At 40.4% G+C, this 13,611-nt stretch overlaps 1 protein-coding gene across 9 annotated transcripts in view; it reads right to left on the reverse strand.

Moving 5' to 3' along the window:
* RASAL2 (RAS protein activator like 2) overlaps window positions 1-13,611 on the reverse strand; it is a 180,789-nt gene that overhangs the window by 74,449 nt on the left and 92,729 nt on the right. For all 9 annotated transcript variants that reach the window (XM_057427027.1, XM_057427029.1, XM_057427028.1 and 6 more), the window contains one exon: window positions 12,953-13,079. In XM_057427027.1, the coding sequence (XP_057283010.1) occupies window positions 12,953-13,079 (127 nt within the window). The remainder of the gene's footprint in view (window positions 1-12,952; window positions 13,080-13,611) is intronic.

The raw sequence follows: 13,611 nt of genomic DNA on the forward strand, positions 1-13,611 counted from the left end.
GGCGAGGCAGTCTCATGATCTTAGCTGAGCCAGATTCTGTGGAAAAGCTGCAACAACTTATAAGCAATTGCAATCTTGTCTCTCTCACTGCCCCTGCTCCACAAAAAAACCCCCAAATACTATGGTAATTATATAGAACACTTCATTCCAGAGCACTGTACCAACTACATTTGCAGCACCACAGAAAAGCATCTCCCTGGAGGGTGGAGCAACATCAGACAATTCATGTATACCACAGGGCATGACAGAAAAGATGGAAAAATTAAGGACTGGGACATTAAAGTTCTATAGATCTCTTCAAAGAGTTTGAATGCTTTTATGGGCAAATCCCAGCTTTTTTTTTCCTTCCTCATTTTTTTATTTTTTATTTTCCCCTTCGAGTTTGTCTGATTACATTTCTGGTTTTTTGTTTTCATGTTTCACTTTGTCATTTCACGTCATTTAGGAATCCTGGCTTTAAATCAGGTTCAAACAGAAGCTCTGAAATAAGGCCACAGTCTGTCTATCTCTTCCAAAGAAGCCATTTTTAGTGATGTGGGAAAGTTCAGTCCTGGTATCTATTTTTGTCAACCCTAAAACTTGCTGTACCGACCTCAGAAAAAGCTTTCTGAAATGCTGAAGGAGGTGTTTCAAGCAAATACACCTGCCAAAGACTTAGGAAGAGACAGTGCATTAGGATGATATTAAAAAATATGTAAGTGAGAAGGGAGATAAAAAAAAAGGCAAACCATACAAGTACTTTGAAGGATTCTAGAAATCCATCAGGATTTCCTTCAGGAAATCCTCCAGTTTCAGGAATCTGAAATGCAGTTCACGAAGCCTAGGAATAAAAGTTGTTTCCAAAAGACTTTGATACTGAACAAAGATTATAAAAAAACCCTGATATTACCACATGACTATCCTTCAAATAACTAATCTACTAACAAATATACTAACTAATCTACTAAAAATCTTCTTCTCATTAAAAAAGGCTTGTTAAATTGGAAGAACATATGGTTGCCTACCAGTATCTGAAGAAAAAATGTCAATGCAATGATTTAACTAGTTCCTGAGCAGCTCCACTGCTGCTGTTCAGACCAGGCATCTACAGCCTTGGCCTCCAAAGGCAGCTGCTGAAAAAACCTATTAGCAGAGCAGAAGCACTTGGGTAGAACACATTAGAAACAAACCCAAACCCAAACCCCAAACCCAACATCCCTGCCAAAAAAAAAAAACCCTCCAAACTGATTTGGAGCTTTTTTTTTAAAGAAAAAAACACTAAATCTATTTATTTTAGTATAAATTATCTACAATGAAAGCCAAAATACTGACTTAAAGTCTATATTCCTATGATCTATCTGAACTACTTAAAGTACGAAATATGTCCAGGAACACCAAGCTCACAGAAGATTTTTAAAATGCTGAATTGCACAGGGAAAGAAAGTACCATAAAAACATTTTAATGAACTTTCTGACCATATATCCAGCATATTCCAGATCTATTTATCCAGAACACCAGCTGTCTGTATTCAGCTAAGTTTCCACTACTTAGTCTGATGCAAAGGACTTGGAAATTAATCTGAAAACTAAGAAACATCATTGGTGCTGGTGGCCAGGAGCTGGCAGCTGGAGGCTCACTCTGAACAGGGGCTGGGCTGCCCTGCGACAGTTCCAGCAGTTCCAACAGACCCCAGTGTGAGGCAGTCGAAGGGATGGAGGCGTGAAGTTGGCAAAATGGGTGGGGGACAGTGGTGTTTTAAGCTCTGTTCTTCCAAACTTGTTTTAATTTGCAATAAATTAAATTCATTTTCCCTAGGTGAAGCCTGGCTTGCCCATGACAGTGATTTGTAAGTGGTTTACCTGTTGTTCTCTCCCCCATGAGTTTATCCTTTGTATTTTCTCTCCATCCTATTGCGGAAGGCAAGTGCAGCTGGATGGGCAGCCAGCAGCTGGCTGAAGTCAACCCACCACCGTATGCTTTACCAGGGCAGGAATAAAACAACTTCCAAAATTCTGTCTCTCTGAAACCCAACAAAACCCATTCTTTAAGTACTTCCTTCCAACATGTTACCCTCACTGTCAAAACAAGATCAGAGCACCAATCCAGTGACAAAAGCAACCAGCCTCTGGAGGCTCCATTCGAGTTTCCCAGCCTTTAGACTAGCAATCCTCAACGCCATCTGCAGCCAAAGGGTAACAAAACTGACTGCAGAAGCAAATCACTCGTTATTTGCACAACAATGTTAGTCTTTGGGTCAGCAAGGTTGGTAGGCACTGCTCTAGACTTGCCTGCTACCTGTTTTCACCCATACATGACACATGACAGTGGGGAAAGACCATCGGAGAGGAACAAGTGAGATGACTGGAGTTTCTAAACTACATCCAACTGACTGAAAAAAGAAAATAAAGGTTGCTACTCAAGGAAATATTTGCAGTTCCACCCAAGTTGAAAAATAAATAAATAAAAAAAAAGCAGCAGAAAACCTCCTCAATTCTTCACTAGGTAATGCACAAGATAAAGCAGTCTAAAATATGCATCAAGAATTATTACCCTGCAGCCAAATGCACTTTACTGGACATAGAGTTGATTCTTAATGGACACTAATCACTGCTAGAACTTACAGTCTTCTCCATCTCCAAGACTTCTTTTGGGAATCAGGGATTTGCCTGCGACACAGAGGTGCCTGTTAGAAGAGTTTCTGATGAACTCCAGCAGAGTTCAATAGCCCGCTTTTCCTCTGTGGCTTTATTATTTTTCTTTTAAGTAAATTATCTCTGCTGTGCTGCTGAAACATCTTTGTTTGTTTTGCAGATAAAAATCATGGTTATAATTCTTTCCTCCCCTGATGCTATGAAGGAGTGATCACTTACAAAAGGGGTAGCAAGCTAGCAAAGTATCCACTACATGCTTGAATAAGTCTAATTTAATACCTAAGCCACCTCATACATTATGAACCTTTATATGCATCGATAAAATGTAGCTCCACCACAGGAGGTGTGTCATTGCCCCAGTGAAGTGTAAATATCAGTAGATGGCACAGGAAACACTGAAAACTGCTTCTTCTATTTATTTTTTTAAAAACTCTACTTGTCTACTTCCCAGAGGTATTATGGAGATTAATTAGCTCATGTTCATAGACTATTCTGAAGAGGTAAGCATACTACTGCCTGATGGAAAACAAATCTCCTGAGGTTTTGCAGAGAAAAAAAGCCAGAATATATAACTGACAATGGATTTCTTGGCCCATTATAGCTTTCTTAGCAAGTTCTGCCATCCTCAACCAGAACTAATTATACGGAAGAAAATCCCTCCAAACTTTGAATCCTAGGGCAGCAATCACAAAAAGTTCTTCAGCATTTTTTTATGCAGACATATGAAAGCCTTTTACTGAATACCTTCAGAGACATTTCAGCACAGACAGCTCGGATGCAGAGATGGAAACCTGCCAAAGGCCACAACAACAACCCAGAATGCCAAAACAAAAATACAAGGATTCACAGCTTTTCAGCACTCTAGAGATAAGAGGGCTGATTATTTTAGCACAATATTAGCCAACCCATCTTGTCCATATTTGCTTGTTATGAGAATATCCAACATACCATGACATGGAGAAAGTACTCTGGGGAAAGGGGGTAAGTATGAGAGAAGAAGAGACTGATTCAAACCTCCCAGAAACAACAGAAAACCAAGGGGAGGGAAGAAAAACAAAAAAGAATACAAAAAAAAAAAAAAAAGCAGAACTGACAGTCCGAAGCTTCATTAAAATAATAATCAAAAAAATTTACATGGTTTTACTACTCCTCATAGTGCACTTATTTAAAATAAATTATTTCTTTTAAGTTCTTGGAAGCATGACTTGAATGGTCCTCCAGAAGGAATACATGTAATCCCCACTGTGTACAGGCTTGTCCATCAAATATTGTGTATTTTTCTTGTGTTGAAGTTTGGACTACAAAAAGATTACAGAAACACAATGCTACAGAATTGGATGAACTTGCAACACGATGTATGCATAGCTAGCATGAGATAGGGAACTTAAGGCTGTGCCTTGGACAGAAAAATCTGCAACCCTAATGAAATAGTTTTCAAAATCAGAGCATGAGCCCTAACTGCAATGAACAAAGGCATACCAGAAGCAGTTCAAGTAACAGTAACTGTGAGAATGTAAAAGCACAGACTTCAGGGGTGGCAGAAGTGGGCAGTAACACAAGCTCTTCTGAAAACCTTGCACAACCCTTGTTTAAATCTCTGCTGCCTTGGCTCCACTCTTACTTAAGTACACTGGCTAGATCAAAGCTAAAACAGGGAGCAGTTTCATATTACACCCAAGCTGCTATAATAACTCCAGGCTGCTACTAGGGGTGAGCACAGAAGTGGAAACAACTTGGCTCTCCTACTTTCCCTTAAGCAACGTGCTCCCACCATCTCCTTTGTGTTGGAGCCACCACATGGCTGCAGGGTTATTTGGTGTATCTACCAGATCAGAGTCAAAGCTCACCCATCAACACAATATGTATATGAACATGATTCCACTGCGTGAAGTTGAATCAGTTCACCTGGCAAGCATGCGATACACCTGGCAGCAAGGAGGGTGGTAAAGCAGGGAGACGAGAGTATGCACCCCTGCACAGTAGAGAGAACTTTATTTAATTTCATACAAACTTCAAACTAGATGCACTTAATCCAATTTCATAAATATTTGCATTGTCGAGTAACAATAAACTGATCAGCTACTAATTCTGTAACTAATACCAAAGTCTAAACCAGACTTAATTACATCAGCATTTTAAAATTTAGTTCAAATTAATCTAGACAAGACTTAAGGAAATTCAGGCTGTGGAAAGGAAGTTCAATTTTCCATTATGTGTTAAGATGGTTGTTACCGAAGGAAAAAAGGCAAGTGTACATGGTTGGGTGAAGTGTAATTACTTTTTGCCACAAGATCAAACAACTATAAAAGAGAAGCTACAAAATTTAACAATCCCAAGTAAGTTCATGCACGATTTAAGGCACTTTTCTCTTAAGAATTTAATAAATAAGTTATTATTGTTGTTGAGAAAACTAAGGAAAATGATATCTTCCTTCATAATAAACTCAGGTTAGGTTAGAACACAGTCAAGAAACCTGTCCCAGATGGTCCAAGAGCTACTAGTTCTTACCAATTACTACACTGCACAACAGACTCTACTTAAGAAGTGTTCTTCATGCATAACAAAATTTTAAAACCTCTAAGTGATTTTTTGTGTGTGCTGGAAGTAGTGGCAGGGCTGTAATATCACATTTTCACGGGGAAAAAAGCCATAATGGATTATATGTCAATACGAGAAAGTTAAGATTATGCGTTCATGCCCCTGTAATCTCTGCCCTAAAAAGGTTTAAGATCCAAATATATAAAATTTGCTTCATGATAAAACTTGGCTTTTAGCACAGATGATCTGTGTGCAAGTTTCAGTGGCATTCAGAACAAAACAAAATCCTTTGGCTTCACCCCCATTATAGAAGAAAAAGATAGCAGCTTGGCAATTTTCTGTATACAAATAATTCCAATTGCCCAGGGGGAATGTCACTGAAATCCAGGCATCCTGTTCATTGTATTTAGCCTCCCTGGAGTCAGTTTTAATTTCAAGCAGGGTTGTCTAAATTCTTCATCTTTCCAAGGCAGGCAAATTACACTGTATATTGTCCAAATTTCAGATTATTTTAGGACTTCTCCCAAAGTTTCTTAACCTCCTCTGTGGATGCAGAAGATAGCAGGACACTTTCACACAACAGTGTCTCTCTGTATAGCTCACTGGTTCTTAAATGGTGCCCCAAAAGAGTTATATTTTACAGAAGATTTTTAAAAATGCGACTCTCAGTTCACACATATTTGCATTTTGGGGTAGAGCATGATGGGCAAACCATGTCATCTGAAGGCAGTTACATTTTTGGAATTTCAATTGATCTCGGAGTAGCTACAGTCCTACTAATCTTACCTAACAGTCACAGCACTAGGAGATTGTGACCCAATGCACGAGAGTCAGTGAAGCAGGCACAGGATAAAGTCTTTGGCAAACTGTTGTTTGTGCTATTACGTGAGCCAAAGGCTTCAGATACCAGCTCACAAAAGGCTCCCATACATGGATCCTGGCAAGACTGTCAGGTCAGGGCTGAAATGCACAGTGAAGAACTGAGCTATGCAACTAAAACTGCACAAAACCCCCCTGCAGCTTGCTGAAACAGAGGCAGGTCTTTGGCCACCAGTGAGCAGCATCAAACCACGCAAGGACAGAACGGTGTTTCCCGTACTGACCTCATTAGAGTATCACCTTTCAGCTGTTGGGGACCTTTCAATTCAGATCTCTGGTACAATGCACATAAAGGTCAAAAAGAAAAATAAATTATTATCCCAAAACCACTCCTTGGGGGCTGCTAAATTAAACATTAAAGGCAATAGACAGTGATGCATCTGATCCTTTAGAGTCCTGGGTCTGCAGAGAGGAGGTTGTGAATCTCCTTCACATGTATATTGCGCATGTGTATACAAACACACTCGTGACAAGCCCAAATTGGGCAAACCCAAGAGCTGCAGACAACTAAAGTCAGCACATCTGAACCCATCTTCCTGCCAGAGGTAGTGCTATACAACAATATACAACAATTTGAGGGCTAAACCCAAAGCCCTATTTTGCATCCCTGCTATGCATAATAGTTGACAGGAGATAGATATTTTGCACATAACAACAGGGTGGGAAAGCAGATAATGCTATTGGGAAAATTATTTCATCAATAAACATCATAAATCCCTACAGCTGAAACACATGGAGCTGTAAACTGCTTTTTTTTTTCATTCTATCAGATACTTTTTGTATGCAAAGTTGAGTGGTGGCAGGTGAAAACACACAGTTTTGTTAGACGTTACAGAAAGTCCATTATTCCAAATTCCTGGATCTTTCCTAAGTAAATCTCTACTGAATACATAAAGATTGGTGCATTGCAGATTCTTTCACTGACCAGGTCACAAAAAAAAAAAAAAAAATCTTTCTTCATCCTCTTCAAACAGACTGTGTCCCCCCACTTCCCTGCCCCCTGCAGTAACCCTTTTCAGGTATTCATTCTAAACCTTAGTGCAGATTGTAACTGAGTGGTGAGCACAGAGTAAATCTGTTTATTCTTCCATCACAAAGTACTCATTCCAATTGGAATATACAGAAAGCAAGGCTCAGCTTTGATTGTTTTAGTTGCAAACAACCTTGTCTCAGAAACAGCAGCTACTGAAATAAGACTAAAAATCTTTTTAGCTAATGCCTATTCTCTCCTGCCAAGTTTTTACCTGAAGGAAGAGCATGGTCTGTGTATTTTCTTGGTATCATCATCCCCACATATGAGGGCTCAGCAGTGACTTGCAGGAACTGTTGCAAGAGGTACATACCAGGCAGCAATGAAACCAGACGTCACTTAACTAATCTTCTGTCGTTCACTCCATTTCCAAGCCTCTGGACATAACCTTTGGAAACAGTACAGAGGCAGGATTTCTGTACAGCTAACTGGTCACCTGATAGCAATGGCACCAAAATAGATTGATGCTTCAATTATATCGCTTCTTCCCATGTTTGCGTGATCAGAGAATTTTCTGAATCCAGGGAAATATTTTCTGAAAAAAATGACCTTGAGGGAATGCAAAGGAAGTGCTTACTAAGATGAAAATCTATCAACTGTGCAACTAGGCCAGAGGATGGGGAAAAGCATTGCTTGAAGCTCCAAAGTGCATCTTCACCAAATTTTGAAACCGTACACGTAGTTCACCACTGTACAGAAGATCTATTTTATTTATTAGCTCTAAAATACAGTCCTGAAGTTGTTTAGAGATCTAAAATCAATTTTAGCAGCCTCAGTCTTCTGAAAAAGGTAGTGACAGCTGCAGTTGCTTTGAAACTCAGTCCTCTCACTTACGTGCTTAACTTGAAGAAATTCAGGTTTGAAAAAAAATCCAACCATTACCATCAAAGTAGAATTCCAGATCAGGTGACCACTATATAACAGTTGTGTGATCAGGAAAGTGACCTTGGCAGGTCTCTGTTGGACCATCTCCAGATTCTTGACATCCTTACTCAAGTGGTGTGCCTGACACTGGACCCAGTACTCTCAGTATGTCATCAGCACTGAGTACAGGGCATCAGCATGACTGCTTTTCCATTCCCATGTTAGTGATTGCAAAGAGAGTCTTCACAGAGACACTCAGAGAACATCATCAGGGCACAGGAGATTCATTCCAAGGAGAAGAATGGAGGATAACAGTAGGTTGCATGGATGGAACTGTACCAAGGACGGGGAGAAGAGCTGCAGAGCCATGATATGGGCCAGCAGCTGAGTAACAGCTATTAATGCTCTACAGAGACAGCTAAGGCACTGAAAGCAAGCTGGTTCTCTGATGAAGTGAAGGTGACTCCAGCACAAAAGTTTGGAAGATGAGCCAGAGATCTAGCAAAGGGTGAATAGATATTAATATGCTATAGATACTGTATATGCAGAGCTGACCAGTAGAAGCTCCTAAAAGCTGCAAAGCTTCCCTTCAGCTATCTTTTCTCAAGAGTGTTCATATTCAGCAGTCATAGGTGTGATTGAGAAAAAACAGGGTTAACTTGTTTCAACAAGTGAAAAGGTTTTAATTTTCTTCTCAGGTGACTTCATCTCCAAATACATAAAGAAAATCCATTTGCATCAACACTAGCCTTTCTAAGCATGACAGAATCTCAAAAAACTATCGCCTTGATGATGCTCTTTCCTAATCACAGAATGATTAGGCTTGGAAGGAACATCTGGAGATCATCCAATCCAACACCCAATGAAAATTTTAATTATTTTAAAATAAATAAATAAACAAAACCCCAAAGCACAGGAAAAAACAAACAAAAAAAACCCCACAAACAAACAAAACAAAACAAAAACCAACCAAACCAAAACCCAACCATTTTTTCACTTTCAGTCCTTCCTGATATTTTCACATATGCAGGCAAAAAATTCTCTTGTTAATGCCATAAAGATTCACCCAAATGCCAGAATCAAAACTTTCTCTACATATTCTCCTTAACAACTCTCATTTAGTGTGAGCAGGTGGTGAGAAGGAAGCAGAGTCAGAAAGAAGAGGATTATTTCGGGAAAGGAAGCAGTAGCTGTTACTAGCCTGTCAAACAGTATGAATGGTGGAAATCTGAATCATGCTTTTATGTTTGAATGATTAATTCCAATATGCTATCATAAACAATGATCCTTTACAAAGGATGTAATCTCCCTAACATGAAAAAAATACATGTGCTAGAAAAAGAGCAGGATCTGAAGCAAACTGGAGGCAATATAGAGATGGACCAGCTTGAGTTTTCTTCATCTTACCTCTTCCTATAACACTTAGGTGCTGGTCTCCAGGGCCTGTATTACACTCCATAACAGAATTAGCCCATTGAAAGTAATGCTTGAAAGAAGAAGGAAAAAGTCTGTCAACGTGGAGTTTGGGAGAAATTACAGCTACATTTTTAGCTTCACTGAACGGAAGCACCCTTGAATAAACGCTGCCAAGATGAAATCCTAGCAAGTTAATGACACATTTAGAGTGTGCCTATTCACTCACAGAGAGATATTACTACAATGATACAGATTATGTACCAAGGAAATTTCAAGGCATATATTTAACGGATGGCTGGCTTGCTGACATAACTCTGTGTACAGCATACATTCCAGATAGGAATTAAGAATTTCAACATCCTCTCCACTGTCTGCAAGCAGAGGGCAAGCTCCTACGCTAGCAGTAGATGGTAAGTGTCCTCTAGAGTTACAGTTTTTAAATGATCTTATTAGCTTTCACTGTTTAAACAAGTCACTTTCTATCTTGTGTTTTATCTTTGTGTCCGTCCCTCTGGCTCTCATTTGAGGGTGACCACAGTGGTTTCTGCCTGCACAGAAGGGATGGCTCAGCTGCTCTTCTAGCAGCTGCTGAACCATCACAAATTACAGCTTACTGTACTGAAGTATGTGGAAATTGGTGTCTGCCTTAGTATGTGGGACTGTAAACCATGGTGGCTCAGCAGCTGCCTCACAAACAGCTGAGCCAACCCTGCAGCAAGGGTAAAAATGAAAGAGACGGCGAGAATGATTACAACAGCCCTTGGGTAAAGCACACATAACAACATTGACCTTTGGTGAGTTACACATCTCTTGCTTCAGCTTCTCAGCTGTAACGTGGGTAGTTCCTCTCCCACACACTTCCTAGGAATGGTGCTACAAGATGTGTGCACAAAGCTGTAAAGAATGCCATAAAAATTTGCAGAATGGGTACTACTACTGATTATGCAGTGATTCTGAAGAACAAGCACTGTTCCAGTTGCTCCTTCAACAAAAAGACTGACCTCATATGATACTCTTGACATTTCATATAACTGTAGTGCTGCACATGAAAAAGTTCCATCTCCTGATTTTCCTTTTTCTGTTTTGTTTGTGTTAAACAAATAAATCAATAAATCGCAAGACGTATGGCAATCCTGCTTAGAGGAAAAAAGCAAATGCCATTGCTATGCCTTAACCTTTGCACTAGAGCCAGCCCTAAGGAGCTTTTCTGCAAGTAGTAATTTCAGATATCATCATAAGATGCAACGCCTGCTGTTGCCATGTTATGCACATGCTTCCGTAGGACAAGCTAGATATTCTTATCAGCTCTGCATAGCAATTTCTCAGCTAGATATTTTAGCTGCCTCTTACGCTTTTCAGCTTTTGGTGTCCATTCCAAGGCTATTTTAGTCCAGTTGTTATCTGTACTGCTTGTGATACGTTCTGGCTGCCACCATCTGTTTCTTTCTCTTTATAAAAAGTTTTTCAGTGGCTTCCTTTACTGGTTTGCCCTCTGGCTCAACATCTTGACACAAAGCTATTCCCACTGCTTGCTATCAACCCACTTTTTTCCATTAGCAGGAATTCTGTAATCGTAATAAGAGACATTTCTAACCAGGATGTGAAAACAAGGGAACTACCTAGGGTGCTGCAATCAGAAATTATACATAACCTTCCCTCCCACTTACCCTTATCCTTCCTCACAGTATGGTCATTGCTCAATCTTTCTCCAGCTTATGTTTGCTGTCCTCTCCCCCCACCACTGCATGCCCACTTCCTTTAGCGACACACTTTGTGACATCTATATACAATACAGCGGCAGCTGTCATATGGAGAAGACCATGTGGATGTGAGTTTCTCTTTTAATACATTCTTGTTAGGTATACATCAAGATGCCACATGCATCTAAAATTGTAGCAAAATACACAGTAAGGCATATACCCAAATAGCACAGTCATCCATTCTGTATGGCAATTCAAGAAAAATGAAGGTTACAAAATTACATTTAAAAACATGACAGTGGGATTTCCAGCTATTCAGATGCTCAGTTTAGTCTAGAAACTATTCTACACATTTTTGCATATGGTATAGATAAAGGTGGTATCTAAATCCTAAAGGTCTTTCTAGCTTGCAAAGCTGCAAGTAACATTCATTGCGTATCATAGGTTGCGATCTGGTTCTTCATATCACTAGCCACATATCTGGAATAACTACTTTGCCTATAATGCCGTGTAAACATATTTAATACTGGTTTTAGTCCCAAACAAGAATAAATATTCATTCATACAGAAAATAAAAGATTATCATTCAGAGCTGAAATTCCACAAACAAATCCAATAGGGGTTCTGTCGCTTTTCCCTAAGTACTATGCAGTTTTACCTCCTAAATCCCAACCTGCTCTGTTTCTTTTCAGACTTCTAATCCAGGAATCAAACAAATCCAAAAAAGAATCCTATCTGCTTTCCTCAAATAAAGAAAATTTAAATAATGTTATTGGCAAGTACAAATAAATAAGTGCTACAGTTGCAACGTGTTAATTAGCTATCTAGAAGAATGGGATTTTAATTACTTCTGTGCGCTATACTCACAGAATAAAATTATTTGGCTGAGTCTGTGAAACAAAAAATACCGTACTTGCTCCACACTTTTAATAACAGTGCTGTCAAGGCTGCTTCTCTGTTTAGAGACGCATGTTACTTTTTTTCTCATAGCTCACTGTCTCCCAGGATTGATATTTTTTACATCTGAACGAAGGAAGAATTGTTCTCAGGTCCTATCAAACCATGCCAAGGAAAGCTTGCATAGATTGGAAATAGGAAGAGGAGTTCACTTGTGTGTGGTTGCTGTCTCCCCTCACTCTTCCTTTCTTCTGGAAAGAGTTGATATGATACTCTTCATGCAGTCAGAGGTGGGGTAGAATGAAATGAAGAGGGTAAACTGGGCCAAATCCAGACTTGAGAATATACTGTAACAGAGCTTTTGTCTGTCATTTTTATTACCCGCCTGTTGTTTTTTTTTTTTTTGCTTTCCCTAGATTTCAACATGTATAACTATAGCCAACAGCAGCAGGCAGTTGGTTGGTTCTTTTAGGAACTGCACCCTGAACAGGCACAAGGTAAGTTACAGAAAACCCTGTTATCTGGTACTTGTTATGAAAATATGAAGCAAAGGAAATACCATAGAGGCTCAAAGTGAGGTAAAACATAACCATCTAACAGTTCTAAAAATGATAGTGGTGAATCACTAACAGTTACTTGCAAAAGCTGCATTCCCATTGACCTATGTTCAGCAGCTCTCAGTTGTAAATCCCAGGGCTGTTTAGTAATCTTACAAACACAGCTACAAACCTTCCTGTATGCAGCAACAGCCCAGCTTCTCTCGTGCCCATAATAACCTCACTGTGTTTTTATAAATCCTGGCTTTGGGAAGCCGTGTTGCTGGAAACATTTACAAGCAATGCCACAGTCACACGGCCTCCACCACCACCACCTAGGTGCTGCACTACCCGCTTCAGCAGGCTCCTTTGCAAGGATGCTGCCCGGGACGCAGTGCCCCCCGACAGAGCTTACAGCTATGAATCAAAATCCACGTGTGGCAGCCAAGGTTTCCACTTACCTAGTTTGGTGGCCCCCTCTGGCGGGTACTCGGGGAATTGGCCCTCGGAGGGGACGCTCACCGTCCGGCGCAGGCAGCGCCCTTTGGTAGCATCCGCCTGCGGCTCCTGCACCCCATCGATAGGCACCTGCATAAAAAGGATGCCCACAGCTGTTAATCTGCCACTGGGCCACGCTGCTAATATGCCGTCTTGATAAGAACTTGATTTTCGACTTATCTGGCAGTAACTTTCAGACGCCGTTTGGCATGACAGACCTCACCACAAAATTCCCGGTGCTCACTGGGCACGCACTGCAGCAGTGAGGAGCATTAGTAGACATGCAGCCTGGAGAGGGCTGCATGCAGGTATGCAGCAACCGTCACTCTAGAGGTATCAAGTCACAACACAGCCGACCCCTCTGACTAACAAGGCAGTCATGCCTTTCAAAACTGGTCCTCCAACACTAGACCCACTGCTACCCAGCCTTGCCCACATCCACGCTGGGCAAGTCAGGCAGAGGCTGCTGGTCAGATGGCTACACGAGGAACTCTGAGATTACTAAAGCATTTTTGCAGTCTTAACACATATTCAGCTACAGCATGTCAGAGAAAAACAGACATTCTGCTGGTCGTACTGGGGCATATGGAGAAATACGATCTCTTCTATGATTAAGTCAAAG

Source organism: Pezoporus wallicus, unplaced genomic scaffold (assembly GCF_028554395.1).
Source record: "Pezoporus wallicus isolate ANWC-B61680 ecotype Strahan unplaced genomic scaffold, APGP_CSIRO_Pwel_v1 scaffold_7107, whole genome shotgun sequence".
NCBI lineage: Eukaryota > Metazoa > Chordata > Aves > Psittaciformes > Psittacidae > Pezoporus > Pezoporus wallicus.